Source organism: Rhododendron vialii, chromosome 5a, assembly GCF_030253575.1.
Source record: "Rhododendron vialii isolate Sample 1 chromosome 5a, ASM3025357v1".
Classification (NCBI taxonomy): Eukaryota; Viridiplantae; Streptophyta; class Magnoliopsida; order Ericales; family Ericaceae; genus Rhododendron; species Rhododendron vialii.
This window is the reverse complement of record NC_080561.1, coordinates 8,786,979-8,803,747: the sequence shown is the minus strand read 5'-3', so window position 1 is coordinate 8,803,747 and position 16,769 is coordinate 8,786,979. Positions and strand designations below refer to the sequence as shown.

At 38.5% G+C, this 16,769-nt stretch overlaps 2 protein-coding genes across 10 annotated transcripts; one reads left to right on the top strand and one right to left on the bottom strand.

Annotated features, from left to right (window-relative positions):
• The first annotated feature begins 176 nt into the window (after window positions 1–176).
• Window positions 177–7,809, top strand: LOC131327307 (pentatricopeptide repeat-containing protein At5g18390, mitochondrial-like). Of its 4 annotated transcripts, none has more exons than XM_058360404.1 (8): window positions 177–390; window positions 3,039–3,090; window positions 4,095–4,365; window positions 4,504–4,565; window positions 5,029–5,215; window positions 5,318–5,414; window positions 6,755–6,837; window positions 7,621–7,809. In XM_058360404.1, the coding sequence occupies exons 2-8, from the start codon at window positions 3,043–3,045 to the stop codon at window positions 7,626–7,628; spliced, it is 756 nt and encodes a 251-aa protein (XP_058216387.1). In that variant the 5' UTR covers window positions 177–390; window positions 3,039–3,042; the 3' UTR covers window positions 7,629–7,809. The 4 variants fall into 4 exon arrangements, 3 of the variants coding, with proteins under 3 accessions (XP_058216387.1, XP_058216386.1, XP_058216388.1); XM_058360405.1 differs by lacking the exon at window positions 177–390 and adding an exon at window positions 797–2,303; XR_009200262.1 differs by lacking the exons at window positions 4,504–4,565; window positions 5,029–5,215; window positions 5,318–5,414; window positions 6,755–6,837; window positions 7,621–7,809 and having other exon boundaries at window positions 202–2,303; window positions 4,095–4,181.
• A 420-nt stretch (window positions 7,810–8,229) lies between these two features.
• Window positions 8,230–15,020, bottom strand: LOC131327308 (ATP-dependent Clp protease proteolytic subunit 6, chloroplastic). 6 transcript variants are annotated; one of them, XM_058360408.1, is made up of 9 exons: window positions 14,865–15,020; window positions 14,697–14,755; window positions 14,447–14,519; window positions 12,648–12,846; window positions 12,454–12,519; window positions 11,647–11,787; window positions 9,717–9,770; window positions 9,433–9,525; window positions 8,230–8,462 (listed from the first exon to the last, which is right to left on the bottom strand). In XM_058360408.1, exons 1-9 carry the CDS (start codon window positions 14,948–14,950, stop codon window positions 8,415–8,417), a joined length of 819 nt encoding a protein of 272 aa, XP_058216391.1. In that variant the 5' UTR covers window positions 14,951–15,020; the 3' UTR covers window positions 8,230–8,414. The 6 variants fall into 6 exon arrangements, with proteins under 6 accessions (XP_058216391.1, XP_058216392.1, XP_058216389.1 ...); XM_058360409.1 differs by having other exon boundaries at window positions 12,648–12,828; XM_058360406.1 differs by having other exon boundaries at window positions 14,697–14,775; window positions 14,864–14,990.
• Window positions 15,021–16,769: the final 1,749 nt, after the last annotated feature.

The window sequence follows — 16,769 nt, the reverse complement described above, 5'->3', positions numbered from 1 at the left end:
AGAACGGAGCCCCACAAGAAGGTGTTGGAATTGAAATGCGAATACCAAGTCCCACGGGTATTGCTAATATCCTTATAGGCCGGATTGTTCATCCTATGGGACTACCAATCCGGACCAATTTTGAAAACCAAACAAAAAATTACTAATATCATCACCTTAGCAGTCCAATTCCAACCACCAATCCGTTTATCAAACGGGGCCTAAAGGGCCGGCTTGCAAGAAGCCCCAAGAATTCAAGCGTCATTTGTTGGCTGGGTTTAACAAAAAAAGGGAGAATCTTTTCTGCTAAATCCCCAAAATCTTCCGGCCGCTCGGTGAGGCGGCGACCGGCGAAGGCGCAGCTCCCTTTTGAATTCGGGCCGTTGCCGTCGTCAATCACAAGCATACAAGGTAGTATACCCCCATCTCTCAAATCTCAATCTCCATCTGTTTTGTAGTCAATAAATACTCCTACTTGATATATATCGATTGTGGAGATTGATGTAGTTCATCGTTAACATATACAAGTAGTTTGACACCCCAACTTAGTTGCAGTATTGTCCCAGAGTAGTAGTCATGGTTGGTGATTGTGGGGGAGAAGAAGATTTGTTTTGATAACATGTGAGCCAGCTTACGCTTCCCCCGACTTATCTGGGACCAATTCCACCATCCACTTTGTGTGGGAGAAGAGAATTTTTTGTTATGACTTGTGTTGGGGCACCGTACGCGTAGCTCGTATCTTGGTACCAATTCCACCGTCCACTTACCGGGGAAGAAGAGTTTGCCTCATCAAATTGCTCTCTCTCTCTCCACAACAGGGCCGAAAAATGCAAACCCAATTCGCAAAAAGTATCAACTTTCTTGGTAAACCCTCCTCCGCGGCCACCACATCTGCCTTCCTCGGGTTCCTCAAAACCCTGACTACTGCTGCTGAACATGGAAGCGGCAAAGCCACAAGGGTCGGTGGCGGTGGCAGTGGTGGCGGAGGGGGGAGGGGTATACCCAACAATGATGACTATTTCGCAGTTATCCACCACATATCCAACATAGTCCGGCGTGACATCTACTTGGAGCGAACCCTAAACAAGATGCGGCTATCCGCCGCGGTTGTCAACTCGGAGCTCGTCTACCGCGTCCTCCGCAACTGCTGCAACTGCGGTTCCGAGTCCTTCCGGTTCTTCAACTGGGTTCGCACCCAACACCCTTCGTACGACCCGACCACCGCTGAATTCGACGAGCTCCTCCGCACCTTGGCACGAACCCGGCACTGGGAAACCATGTGGAAAGTCGCCCAGGAAATGAAAACCACCCATAAGCTCCCTCTCTCACCTGATCTTGTCTCGTTCATCATCCAACAGTATGGAAACCACGGCCTCATCGACCAAGCCCTTGAGCTGTTCAATAAGACTGCCAAAGCCTTTGATTGCCCCCAAACCTCGCAAATCTACAACTCCCTCCTGTTTGCGCTCTGCCAAGTCAAGAATTTTCAGGGAGCATATGCTCTGATTCGAAGGATGATCCGAAAAGGCGTTAAGCCTGATAAGAGCACGTACTCGATTCTCGTTAATGGGTGGTGCTCGGCCGGGAAGATGAGGGAGGCACAACAGTTCTTGGAGGAGATGAGTCGAAAGGGTTTCAATCCTCCAGTTCGGGGACGTGATCTTCTCATCGATGGGTTGCTAAATGCGGGTTATCTTGAAGCAGCTAAAGAGTTAGTCAGGAAGATGACTAAAGAGGGTTTTGTGCCAGACATTGAAACCTTCAATTCTTTAGCGGAAGCTCTGCTAAAATCTGGTGAGGTCGACTTTTGCATTGACTTATACCACAGTGTGTGCGGATTGGGTCTTTGTCCAAAAACTGACACTTACAAAATTATGATAACTGCTGCTTCAAAAGTGGGTAGGGTCGATGAGGCTTTTGGGATTCTCCATCGTTCCATGGAAGCTGGGCAAAAGCCATTTCCTAGTCTGTATGCCCCGATTCTCAAGGCACTTTGTAGGAAAGGCCAATTTGATGATGCATTCTGTTTTTTCAGTGACATGAAGGTAAAGGGTGGATCGCCCAATAGGCCTATCTATACCATGTTGATAACATGGTGCGGTCGTGGAGGTAGATTTCTAGAGGCAGCAAATTATCTGATGGAGATGACAGAGTTTAATTTGTCACCCATGTCGCGAACATTTGATATGGTTACTGATGGGTTGAAGAATTGTGGGAAACATGACCTAGCTAAGAAGATTGAGCAACTGGAAATCTCTCTCCGGGGTGTTTGAAGCCTTCAAACTGTCTGCTGGAACAACCGAACATACATTGTGAGACTTGAGGTTGAGATGAATACGAGCCCTTTTTTAGTTGGGGCAAAAACGAAGAAATATCTTTGGTTGTAATTTCTTTATGGTTCTGTTTTGGTATAGTATATTTCCAACCTTCAGTGGAATCATTTTTCCCGTGTTTCAAGTAGCAGAAACTTCATTTGTGTGGCTCTTCGCTTAAATTCCTTTCCAGGTTGAAGAAATGGCTCATGCATTTTGTCACAAGAAAGTGAAGAAACTGTTAATGCAGTGTTAAATGAGACTTTTGTTGCACTCTAGAAGCTCCATGATGCTTTGTACAAATATGGCCCGATTGTTGAGTTTTTTGGAACTTAGAAATTTTGAGTCAATCAGGTTTATGATAAACTACTGTGTGGACAAAAATTATTAAGTAGAACAAACTATGGATCTGTTGATTAAATTTTTTGTTTAGCATTTTAGTGTTTGTTTGGCTATGATTATCAAGGACGAATAACAAACTATATGCTCTAGGTATACCTTGACCCCACTGCCACTAAATCGTTGTTGTTTCATTTTTAACTCCTTTTTCTAACTTTCTAATGCATGTAAGTGCGAAAATACACTTTTAAAAAGCATTTTCATATCTTGGTTTATATGTGATTATTCCGAAAATTGGGTGGTTCATTGTGGTTTGAGGATATACTAGTATATAATTGACTGGTGAAAGTTGAAGAGAAATGCTTTCATTTTTGTTGGTTTGTCACGAATTGTTTTTTTGGTTTGTAGAGTTATGGACGCAGAAGATGAAGTGCAGAAGGTTTTTTGCTGGACTGGTCAAGTGAGTGTTTCGTAATAATCATTTATTTACAATATTAACTTGGACTATGCATATATACATATACCTACACATTGATTAACTAAAATAGTTGACACATTTCAGAATCCTTTTTAGAGGAGGTCTGGTCAGTTAACTGTGAGATGACTACAGAGTAATAAGCGTTTTAGCTCAATGCAAGGTTACAGATATTGGATGTCCAGGATGCTCTTGTCATTTGAGACTCCTCTCTTTTTGGTCGCGGAAAATAAGTTAAGAAGCATAGATTTTTCTTTGTCGGATCCCAGATTTCTTGACTCCTATTTGTGTTAGTACTTGGATCATCTTATCATAATTTTTGTATTTTAGTCTTTGGGTCATTTTTGGCTTCGGTGGGACAATTAAGGTCATTGGCAAACCATGCCAAACTAAGCCTTGTGTCTCAATCAATTGTGGTTGGTTACATGCATATCCTTTTTCACCGTTCTGCTCTGTCAAGGGCTGTGTTTTTTGCTCAATTTAATAATCCCAAGGTGGGGGAGATTGTCTTTCTTCCCCATAGAGGAAATTGGACAATTCGTTGGTGTACTTATCTACATGTATACTAGAATTCCTTCTAACGATCTATGTATTCTATGTATTCTGTTCTCATTTCAATCAGACTATCCATTAATCCAAGATTCCAACTAGTAATCACTTGGCAACGAGGAAGGGGCCTTGGGGAACCTTGTGTCAGGGGTTCGACTCCCACCCGTATGCTATCAATTCCTATGTTGGGCCGCTTCATACTGTGCTTTGCCACTGACTCTAATTAGGCCCCCCGCTTGTGGATATTAGACCCTAAAGATACCGAGCGATCCGAAATTTGACTAATTCATATACATGTCAATGTTGGTCTTTCCCTCCTCCAAGCATTTCCATGACCAACAACTATTGTTTTTTTATTAACCGTTGCATCTACTGATCTTCCTTGTATATCATTCACACAACACGTTAGAAGCTGATTTTGTCTTTGAATTTTTCTGCAGATTGGCAATCTTGTGCTTCCAGTACTCTGGCACATCCTACATTTTGTCATCAGCATATGGTACTGTGCACAATGTATAGCTCATGTGATCGAAAGCTATTTCATTTCTAGTGGTTTAATGAAGGGGTACAAATCCCTTAATTTGGATAGACTACAGTACCTGGCGGTGGTTGTTGACAGTGAAGAAGTTCACCAGACTTCAAAAGTTATTGAACTTCTACATTGGCTCTCCGCTATTGGTGTGAAGAATGTCTGCCTATATGATGCTGAAGGTAAGGGCGCTTTGGTGAAACTGAGTACCGTTGTTCTTTTTTTTTTCATGTACCTAGTTACAGCCAAAATTCCTGCAACTTTTTATCCATGTCCTTGGATTTTTTATTTTTTATTTTTTTTTGTCTTTTGTCTTTTAGGAGTGCTGAAGAAATCCAAGGAAGCCATACTGGAGAGATTAGATGTTGCAAAATTGTCCAAGGTATAGTCTTTCAGCTGTGCTGTCGTAGTTCCTCTTTCACTGGTCACTTCTATCTAATTAAACTCTTTTTTTTTTTGGGGTCAAATTTAAGGAGGTTGGTTAGTGTGATGAGTACTCATATTAATCTGGTTATTAAGCTTCAGATATGGCCAATTTTTTGTTAGATTATCTAGTCCATCAGTTTATGTTGGTTCAGGTTGGTTATGCTTTTATCAAATATCAGGTTTATGCAACAGCCACTTCCTTTTAAACGGATTTGATTAGGTTAGACTTCTTACAAATTGTATTTCTTGTTTCCTGTTTTTGTTCCCACACGAAGAGGCTAGATTATTTTGTTATGTAAGACCCTTCACTGTGTTTTATTCAGTGTATATAAGCTAATGATCAGGATCCACTTGTAAGCCAATGGAGCATCACCAATTAGGCTGTTCTTGTCTCTCATCCACTATTCCATTTTATCCAGGGAACTATAAAAAATGATCCACTACTTGACCAGAAGCATATAAATTTGGAATTTGCTTCCTACTCTGATGGGAAGGAAGCAGTAGCCAAATCGGCTAATTTACTGTTTGTGAAGTACTACTTGGGCAGAGATCAAAAGGTGCCAATCTTCATAGAATCCGACATGACTGAGGCCCTAAAAACTGTTGGTTGGTTCGTTTCCATTTGCTCCTTCCACATTGACTTTTTGTCTTTCACTAACTTTTGGGTATTAACATCTACAGAAAATACAAAATGTTTTCCTTTTTCAGGTTCTGGAGGACCAGACCCTGATCTTCTTTTAGTTTACGGGCCTGCAAGATGCCACCTGGGCTTCCCCGCATGGCGAATCCGGTACACTGAGATTGTGTTAGTCTTTTGCCTTCGTAGAATCCCTGAATTAGTTTTTTCCTGGTTACATTGAAATATAAGGGTTGTTAGGAACCTTTTGAAGAAACTTTAAGCACTGTTTTGTTTCAGTCAACTGCCTCATAGGAGATGGTGAATAGAGGCCAGGTGGCTAGGAGATTGAACTTACCATATAGATGGGATTACCAAGATACAAATAATAGAACATCTACTCATCTAGTGAGCTGTTTCTATAATTGGGAATTTGAAGGTGTCATAACTTAAGCGAGTCTATGAGTTTGCTGTTACAGGCTCCGAGTTCAAGTCCCTACTTGCCTTTTTGATTTTCCTTTATGTTGGAAGTCAAGTGTAGAAGTGTTTTGCCTTTTAACAGGAAACAAGGAGCTTAGTTATTTCTGTGAATCTACTCCTAGACTTCATTCTTGAACTTTGGGCCGGAAGACCGTTACAACTTGCCTTTTGTTAAGAGCTCAATATACATTGTTGGGGCCATTCCCTAACTTTAGCTTTTGGGACAATTAATTAATTAACATGGTATCACAACTTAGGTTGGGAAAGGTTTGGGTTCAAATCTCTCTACTTGCATTGATTTCCCATTCTTAATCTTTCGCAACATGTATGGATATTTACATCTCCCCATGCAAGACGGGGTTGCTCGTGAGGGAGGGTGTTAGATAGTTTGAAATAAATTGTTGACCACATTTCCTAACAGCTTAAGCTTGTGGGACAATTGGTAACTTAATAGGATAAAGCGTAACACTCAAGTGGTGGTTTGATTGTTTAAGACTCTCTCTCTCTCTCTCTCTCTCTCTCTCTCTCTCTCTCTCTCTCTCTCACACACACACACACACACACACACAATCTCCTGTGTGCTCTTTAAGGCTCAATAGCCCGCAGGATTAAAAGAGCCTATTCTACAGTGTCACCACTCTTAACTCTAGAAGGCTACATAGGCTTACTGATTCGTAAACCTTGATCTAAAGCTTCTTGCTTTGTATGTCTTTTCGAAGAAGAGACAGCAAGATACTGAGAAGGTAAATCTTGTAGCTTTGCATCTTTGAGGAGTGGTCTAGTTTGTATAATTTAGACGAAATAATGCATATTTGCATGTTTACATACATAAAATCATTAAAATGTGTTTGCAGATATTGTGTGCTTTCGTTGATTAAATATGTGGTTTAATCAAGAGCATATTCGGCGAATGCACAAAACATACAGCAGCAGATCTCTTTCTTTAACCTAGCATTTAATTTTTGGTTTTTCTTCATGAGATATACTTCTTCCTTTTGTATTGCACTAAATTTGGAAGTGATTTTATTTTATCTATTTGTCTATTCCAGACACATGGGACCATTGAAGTCCATGAAATATGGTTCCCTGGTTAAAGCCATGCAGAAATTCATAATGGTGCGCCAAAATTACGGTAAGTGTTATCTTAAGATGTGCAATTGCTACTTTCTTAAACCTATGTATCATTTAATTACTTCCTCACGGAAAGCCAATTGGGGGAAGGTAATGAAAGACAAATGATTGTCGGTAGAGATCCGCTATGATATATGGCACTGAATGTCGGAGGATTAAGGAATAACGTGTTCACAAAATGAGTGTTGCTCGAACAAGAAAATGAGCATTGTTGGATGAGAATGGTAAAAAGATGGATCAACGGTGGTAAAGAAAAAATAAGAATAAAAAACATTGAGGAAGAATTAGAAGCGGCACCTATTGAAGATAGACAAGGGAAACATAATTGATGTGGTAATGATTCTGTGCGCGCCCATAAGATTTTGTAAGGTGAAAGAAATGAGAAGACCGAAGACCAAGGATAGCTTAACTGAGTGTACAATTGGGATATAGGACCGGCTTGAGTTTTATTCGGTAGGTGAGTTGAATCCGAGTTTAACTTTAAAGATGCCATGAAGTATGGCTTCTTTCGCAGAAATAAGGGAAGTGAGGTCTGGACTTGTGTTATTTGAAGTTCAATTTCCCTTATGAAAAACTTGCAACCTGGTCAAATTCCCTTACGGAAGAACTTGCAAGCTGGGCCCAGTTAGTTGAGTGTTTGGCTAAGTTTATTTAGGTCAATGGTTCAACTCTTGATCACTGCTAATCCCCTTAATACTCTAACTTTGATTCTATGAATTTCTTCCCCTTCTAAGAAGAATTTAGAAAAACATGACTGATTTTTTCCATTTCTCCTGCCCTTCAGGTAAATGAGTAATCACATTTGGAGGAGTTTAAACTTGGTATAATCCTTCATCCTTCACAGATGCATCAATTCTGGGGAAATATTTTTACTCCAAACATTTACCATGTAAAAAGTTGGTTATTTCAAACTGTTTATGGTGAACAGGTTGTACTTTATAGCCTATAATGTTAGCTTCTAGATGCTACAATAGTCTCTCTCTCTCTCTCTCTCTCTCTCTCTCTCTCTCTCTCTCTCTCTCAGTACTTGCAATGTTATTGTTGTTTGTTCTAAGAAGGGAAAATTGTTTCAGACAATGTTTGGATTTGAGTGAAAGAAAGATAAAGCAAGAGTGAAATGGAATTAGTTGTGCAAAGGTAAGCAAAACATAAATGATTACGACTGCCTATTCATTTGTCCAGCCCAACAGAAGATAGCCTACACAAACATATTTTCATCGAATTTTCATTTTCTTTATACTTGAAAACCAAGTCGAGCTTTAAATCATTTCGTCTACAAACTCCAAATGAGGAAAATCAGGCCTATTTGATCTTGGAAACTGCATGATTTTGAGAAGTAAATAAAACTGCTGCAATCGAAGAAAGGAATTGAGCCATCCTGCGATTGTAAATCGACCCCAAGACATCAATGTTTGCGCGATTAGGAATTTCAGAAAAAGAAAAAAAGTGCATTCTAACATTGTACAAGTAGTACCGGTCAGTTTTTCGTTGAACATTACAAATACAGATCATTGATCAACATTGTCCTCCACCAAAAAATTCTGTGATATTTTACGAACCTATAGGACGGCTCTTAGCTTAATATGCTGTTTCCATGAGCCCGTCAATGAGACCGAAGTCTGCAGCCTGCAAACAAAGGGCATTAGTTAATTAACTTAGGGGTTACACCTCCTAGCTACACAAGTTTGAATAGAGTGTAAATGCATACTGAAGTATATGAATCCCATTTGCTACACACTCGCCAATATGCAGAATGGTTAGTTATATATGTATTCTCACTAGTAGTTGTGAATACAGGAACTTAACAGAGTGGGAACACCTATTAATCATGGTTGTCGAGGTTCTAAAAACAAAAATGTTCTTAAGTGACTTTTTGGCATGTGGTTAGCTTGCGTTTGTCTAGACTGGAGCACCTAAATATTTTGAAAAAAAAAAAAAAATTGAACCAAATTGAAAAAGTACCATGATGAAAAAGTGTGAAAACCAAAAACGATTATTCAGCTATCCAAACAGTGCCCAACATAAACAATTATTTCTAAGCACAAACATTTATCTCTGAGGTACATTGCAGTAAATGAGAATATATGGGATAGTACAGTAGTTTCCAAGAACTGAGTGGAGTAACACATCTTTCAAATGTTCATGCAACTCTTAAATTCTTAGCAACCTGTTCATATCATAGAACAAGATATATATCGCTCAAGGTTGCAAAATCCGCGTGAGCAAGATCCAAGTCTGCACGGTTCCACAACGGTCATCTCTCTAGACATTATCAAATGTAAGTCATCTTGTTTCTGTTACAATATTCTTGTTCCCTAGTTCTTCCTGATTGACCACTTCCACAAAAAAGGAGGACGTGTGGTGACTGATAAAGGCTGACAATCCAGATCAGTAACATGTAATTACGTAGAGTCATGATCCAATGAAGTTATTCATCCATTCATTTTTAAAATTAGTTTAGTCAAATGGAAAAAATTGACACCCTCTATGAAAATAAGGTGAATGGGGAGGACTAACAATGAAGGTCAGTAACATGAATAGCCAATGACGACTTCCCCTCAAAACTACAATAAGAATTAAAATCGAGTAATCTCACCTCTGCAGCAGAAAAGTATCGGTCCCTTTCTGTGTACGCTTGTATTAGGTCTAAAGGTTGGCCGGTAAAGGCAGCATACATTAGGTCGATTTTCTGCACCAAAAAAACAGAACAAAAGAGAAGCCTTTCAGTTTCATTGGTCAAGGGACACCCAAAAGAAAATGAGCAAGATGCCTACATATGTGACCAAATTTGACTCACTAAATGAACATAATGAGATGGTACTATAATCACTCAGAGAGACCATGCAGAGCACACAAAGGGAGTATGGAAGAGATACTGACATTTTTTGTGTAAACTGTTTCATTCACTTGTGTCTTCACTTCAACAAAGTCCCCCTACAAGCAGCAAAAGCACAATTGGGCCTGTACGCACAATAAAACTAACCAAAATGCGTGTGCTGATACAGATTCAACAAATGAACATGCTTTAAAGGAGCTAACAACGATTGACGATACATTTATAATTCCCATGCATGTAAAGAATGTTCAAAAGTGCACAGGAACATTGGCATACGGCATGTGAAGAATGTTCAAAAGTGTCAGGCCCATGGGGTCGTATGCCAAGTACAGGGAAGAAAGAGCAGTGGATGGCCAACTACCAAGAGACAAATTCTGTCGCTTAGAGATAAATTACTTCAAAAGTTTACATCCATGTATTATAAAGCCCCCCATGCGCATACTGCTTTTTGGGAAAATCATTACATTGTTTGACAATTGTAGATTAAATGTTGAAACCTAAATGGCATACGAAGGCAACTGACTTGATGGATGAATAGTGGACTACATCTTCAAAATACACCTCATATTTTTGTTCCTTTATCCATTTTAAGTTCTCTAGTCTCGGTAGCATATAGGTCGTCAATGCTTATAAAGCATGCAATTTAAGGGATGTAATTTGAATTGCAAATGCCAAATACTTCTCACTTCATTATGTAATGTAGTTAAAGATGTGAAATTTTATGTGAATAAAATTTCTTTTCTATTTATAGTTTCTGTATTTGACATTAGGTGTTACTATTCTTCAACGTCTATTTACTCCTATTAACGTACAATTCCAACACAAATGGAAAATCACATATCCGGTTTTGACAACTTTGATGAATATAGCATATGAACATGGTTTTAGCAGGCCTAAGAATGGATGAGAAGAATAAGAAATGTTGTGGAAGTGAGTGGAGCATATCTAGTCATTTTGGAATTGATCTGGTAATCCTGGATTTTCATTCATGATTTGCAAGATGTTGAAATGTAAAATCAAAGAACAAAGACATTAAATGTGGCACAATTGGGCTAATAAAATTTAACAGAAAACAAGGAGGGATTGAAAAATGAAATTTCAAAAATGAATAAGCGTCACATTTCACTTAACACGATTGATAAGCATTCAGGTAGAACCAAAAGCAGTGTTCTAAAACAAGCTTAACACGATTGATAAGCATTCAGGTAGAACCAAAAGCAGTGTTCTAAAACAAGGAATTAATCGGCATTGGAGGGGCCTATCCGATTAGGCCCGACTAATGATTAATCGTCAATTATTAATTAATATGCACGGATTAATCACTCGAAGGTGGCCAACCGCCCGACTAGCGCCCAGCAACTTTTAGAACATTGACCAAAAATAGTCGTGCTCATAGAATTGACTAGTGGCCATTTTAGTAGTTGATTGCTAACACAAGTCAAAATCAATTGGCAATGAGAGGAGAGGTCCCAGCATATATTAAGTGATCACTCTTTCCACTCACAAGCAATGTGAGACTATATTTCCTTAACATATTAAATTGTTAACTACCAACTCATATAAAAGCTTAAGCTATTAGAGAGAGGGGCAACTCTATTATTTATACCTTCAACATGCCTCCTTCCTCACATGTAGCCAGGCTTTCCTCCATAAGGGGGCTAAATACGTGTAAATATTTTAACACACGGTAGGCAGTGAGGTTCGAATACAGGATCTATTGCATGCTCTGATACCATATTAAATTGTTAACCACTAACTCATCTAAAAGCTTTAAGCAATTAGAGAGGGGCAACTTTATTATTTATATCTTCAACAAGACTTCTACAAATAAAAAAATGTCTTGATAAATACCAAAAATCAAAAAATCACACAAGCAATGCAAAGGGGATTACAGATCTTTCAAGATATCCTACTATTGCATAACAATTGTTGGTCCAGAAAATGCAGTAACTTAGCCCAAATTTCAGTTCATACCCCCAATGCACCCCGAGGTTGTTGAATCATAATACGTGCATTTGGCATTGAATAACGCATACCCTTTTCACCACCAGCAAGGACAAGTGTTGCATGGCTTGCAGCCATTCCAAAACATACTGTGCCAACCTTGGGTTTTACCTAAAATAGAATAATGAAAGTAAATTTTTGATGGAGGAATAAACTTACAAACAAAATATAGATATCACAGAAGCATACATTCTTAGAACAAATAAATGTGTATCTTAATCTGCATTTGATGAAAGCAACAAAGATTCATCCTCAAGTTGCATGAAGCGAATCAAGTGAGTGTGCGGGCATACGCGGGAGCAAAAGCATGGGAGCGAAGGCATATAGAAGAGTCTAAGATTAGGAGTGCTTGTGGGAGCGTCCATATATTTTTAAGTCAAAAAATATGTTCTATGAAAAAATTACATGGTTGTAATACATATCTTATATCAAAATAATTTCTGAGTGTATCATTGAGTATGTGATTTTCTATTGGTAACTTTTCTTTTGTTTCTTTGAGATCGATCCAAATTGGGAGGAAGATTCTGTATTGATGGGAGCGTTAGAGGGAGGAAGAATTGGGAGTGAGGAGCGATAACCCCATAGGAGGATCTTGCAACTAAGATTCATTCACAAAGTAGTACTAGGAGTCCATGCTTCTTAGGTACTCCCTTCCCTCCCAATTTGATGCCAATATGTAACTACTGTCTACTAACGACTATATCAGTGTTCAGGGTAAAACAAGAAGAGAGGGACACTTCACGAGCAAATTAGGTTAGATCATCTCCACATTCTTACCCAAGACATGCAATCGTAGATTGCAAAAACTGAGTAGGGGTCCCCACCATAGCTGTTCAGATACACCTAACATGGTTTAAAAAAAAACCGCATCATGATTACGAAGAATGCGGAAACGATACATCAACCTCATGGCTTCAGTATCTAAAATACAAAGAGTAAGAAACTGAGTGACAAGTTAAAAAAGTACATACCCAAATATCTGCATCATCTATAGCTGCCAGGGTCACAAGCTGGGATATAACTCGCTGAGCAACCATTGCGTCTATATGTTCCCCAATGAAGATTGTGCGATTCCTGAATAAAACTACTGAAAGATCCACTGGTCCAACTGGAGTCATAACAGCTGGCATAAACGCCTTTATAGTGCCATAACTGTTATCGGATGTAATTCTACTTCAGAAAACATCACTTTATATGTTATAAATTATCCATTTGAAAACTGGCAGACCATCAAAAACTGATTTCAATGAAAGAATCAAGAACAGAAAGAGTAAACTGATTCCCGTTAGCTAGAACTATCCATTTTTCGAAGTTTGATGGAATTTTGTCTCAATGGAATGATTTCAATTGCAGCATATCATAACTTGCTAAAATAACCTAGTTCTGAAAGTTTTTTTTCCAAAATTGGATATTCTTGGGATGTGAACACCAAACCGGGCATCTGCATAAGCGCTTGCATTACAAGAAACAAAAGAAGCACCCTTACTTCTTAGAGATTGTTAGAACCCAGAAAAGGGTTTTTTTTTTTTTTTTTTCCTCCAGCTTTAGAATCCTCATCTGTGCGCTTAAAACAGAGACGAAAAAATACCGAAACCAAAACAATATGTACACCCTCCCCAACAAACTGCAGCATGGTATCAAAATGCCTCTCATGGAAAAATCTGTTAAACCTAGACATAAACGAAATTACCATAGTTGAAGCCCTATATTGGATTCAGCTCAACCAACATATTGGTTTTAAACCTGTGTCATAAACAATTATTAGTTGCACATATCTTTTACATAGTAGAGCAAGTTTCTGAAGGCATTGCTAACTGCACCACCTAGTAGGATTTCTTTTCCTCGAGTGAAGAAGAATTCAATGCAGAAAGCCCCAAAAAAATGGCTTTGAATGCGCCGTACAATTGTACTTCACTATTTAGGCCTCAGGATTTTAAACTAGACTATTGTTACTATCGAGCATGGAGTGATATAACTCCAATTTATCTACCCTTCAGTTTTATCAAGTTCATTCCACAACATCCAAATGGCCTAAATTGCTCGTCACTAGTCAGTTTCAAATCCAAAGTGTTCCATTGTAGTCCCAATTCATCTATGAGTTTCTTGCCAAAGTCTACGATACTCAGAAAAGAAATTCATATTTACCGCCAATGTCTGATATTCGTCTTACACAAAACGTCCTAACTGATCCATCTTTTTCTCATCAGGTTCAAGTGAAGAAACCAATTTGGATGTCAATTAAGTCTGGAAAAAATCTGATATAACCAGCTCAAGAGCGACTATTAAAGTAAGTTCCATCGGGATATCGGGACAGTGTATAGATGAAGATACATACCAAACACTATTGTTCTCATAATTAACTGTTGCATCTGGAATGATCCACACACACATGCTATACATATTCGCTCGCTTATCCACCTATGCATAGGGGTGCAAACGAACCGAACTGCTCACGAACAACTTGGGACTCGGCTCAACTCATTTAGTAATCAAGGTGAGCTCGAGCTCGAGTTTTAGGCTCTTTTACCAAACGAGCCAAGCTCGCACTCAAAAGCTCAGCTCGCCTAGTTTTATAGGCTCGGCTCTTTTGAAGACACTCATTAAGGAAATTAGTCAGGCTCAGCTCATCTACATTTATAAATGAGCCGAGCTCTAGTTTTCAGCTCGTTTACTAAACGAGCCCAGCTCAAACACCATAAAGCTCGGCTCGGCTCGTTTGCAGCCCTACCTACGCAGAACCTAAAGCAGTAAGATAAAAGAAGCAACTAACATTGCAGTAGTAGAGCCGCGAAAATCTCGCTTCCCGAGCGTTAGAGGAACTCCACGTTTTCCGTTAGATAATCCTGACAATGACACAAGATTTCTCTCAAACAAGTGACATTTTACATATGCACGCATCCACAGAAAATGAATGCACCAATCAAAGCGCATTATCCAGAACAAATTCAAAAAATTAATCAAAGAACCAAGTTCCAGGATTTTTTTTTTTTTAAAAAAAGAGAGTTGCGAAAACAATATACCAATATTCGAGTAACCGTTAGGGCACGGAAAGGCACAGGCTGTAGACCTTGTTGAGTTTCTGCACCGGATAAATTTCAATCATTAAAAACAGGCACGGGGTAAATATCAGCGGCAATTGTTGAAAACGAGGGATACAAACTGCAGAGAGAGGAGAAAGAGTAAAATGCCTTTGTGGAACTGATGAGAGAGCCGACGCTCGGTAGCGAGTGGAGATTGAGAGACTAGGGGCAGGAGAGAGAGCTGATGCTGCCATTTCTGCAACGTAGAGAGAGAGAGAGAGAGGGCGTCTAGGAAGCAAACTGATACTGGACCCGTTTAAGCAAAAAAAAAAAGCCCAATGACGATTTGCTTGTGGCTATGGGTATGGGCTCAAATGAATGGGTTTTGATTGAGTTGGGCTAACCCAATACGAGTATCCGGACCCGCGGCCTTTAATCGTTTTTTATTGGGTTAAGTTTTAGAACTAGTCCATCTAATTTGCATTAAAATCTCAATTTCGTTCATAGGCCCTGTTTCGCCTAATTTTTAGTATTTTTTTTTTTTGAGGTTTTGTCCTTATTTAAAAAAAATTGCGTTCGTTTGTTTTGTGTCCAATTTTTGTGGATTATTAATTCGTCTCGACGAAAAGAATCAGAAAAGTTTTAAAAAAAATACTTCTACCAAAATATTTTTAGAAATATCTATTTTGAAGCCAAAAAAGTCGACTTTTTATTTTATTTTTTTCTAGAAAGTGGTTATTTCTCAAAATATTTGAGTAAAAATCATAATTTTTAATTTTTCCGATTCGGAAAATCAAAAAAATGAGGCTCAAAACTAACAAACGCGGAAAACATTTGAATAAAAACAAAACCAAAAAGGTCCTAAAAGTTCAAAAAAAAATCTTAGTGGAACAACACCCGATTGTGTTAAATTCAACCTAACAGTTCGTGTTCTGTATCAAATTAATTACCCTTTTTAAGTCGACTAGAAGGACTACTTGTGACTGTTTTTGAAATTTACCCATTGTTTTCACTTAGTGGAGTACTAAGGCCCCGTTCCGGAAACGGAAATAAGTACTTATTTTTTAAGAAGGCAATTTCAAGCTCAAAAATCGTATGTTTACGTAAATAATTTTCCTATCAATATGGATCTTATTTGATAGATCTCATTGAAATCTTTTATACGGTAAAAAAAAATTGAAAAATAATTTTTCATTTATATTATTTTTGAGTTTGAAAATGTGAATAAATACTTATTTTTTAAGAAGGTGTTCTGGAACGGAGCCTAAGCAGGGGTGCTTGGCAGAGGTTCCAAGCACATCTCGCACTTTTGGGATGGCCCGGATGCAAAGGCACCGAACGGATTTAAAAAGAAAATAAAAGGAAAAGGAAAATGATGTTTCTATCTGGGCTGTTGATTCTAAGATAAATGGCCAGATTGACCGCTCAGCACGGGTGCCGCTCGACAGGATCCCCAGAGTGAATTTTTTTTTTGAAACGCGGAAGCACTTTACAAAATAGATTGACTTTTTTTTTTTTTTAATAATTTTACGTTAAGAATCATTCTCTCATCTTTCATCAACTAAAAAAGCACAAGAAAAATATTCAGGAAAAAGCTTAAAATTAATTGATGCCACCCTTTTCCTTATTATTTTTGTTCAATTTTTTTAAAGATAAATAAAGTAAAAAAAAAAAACAATAATGATCCGAACACAAATCGTTTCAAACAAATCATGCACATACATTTTCGTGGAGCCCATCTCAAGCCTCACAAAAATGATCCAAACAGCTCATATTTGTTACGTAAAACACTTTTCGGAGGGCTCATTTAAAAAATAAGCTCCGACGGATACCAGCAAAGGCTTTCTAAAAAATCGTAAGGCAAATCATTTTGTTTTGTCCTATGATTTCTGAAAAAACTCTTACCGATATCTGTTAGAGCTGATTTTCTTACAGGAACTCTCAAAATAACATTTTTAAAAATGAGGGATTCGTACCATCTTTGTGGGACCCGATATGTGCATGATATGCGTACAAAAATTATGTGCAAGTTGCAGTTTAGCTCGTTCAGCTAAATAAGCCAAGTGGCTTATT

What these genes read in the sequence shown, in the direction of transcription:
- LOC131327307 (XM_058360403.1), top strand. Translation starts at nt 807, where the DNA reads ATGCAAACCCAATTCGCAAAAAGTATCAACTTTCTTGGTAAACCCTCC.
- LOC131327308 (XM_058360406.1), bottom strand. Translation starts at nt 14,950, where the DNA reads ATGGCAGCATCAGCTCTCTCTCCTGCCCCTAGTCTCTCAATCTCCACT. An exon ending in TCTCATCAGTTCCACAAAGG is followed by an intron (nt 14,776 to 14,863) that starts CATTTTACTCTT and finishes TGTTTTTAATGA; the next exon opens with TTGAAATTTATCCGGTGCAG. An exon ending in AACCTCGGGGTGCATTGGGG is followed by an intron (nt 9,771 to 11,646) that starts GTATGAACTGAA and finishes TGCTGCTTGTAG; the next exon opens with GGGGACTTTGTTGAAGTGAA.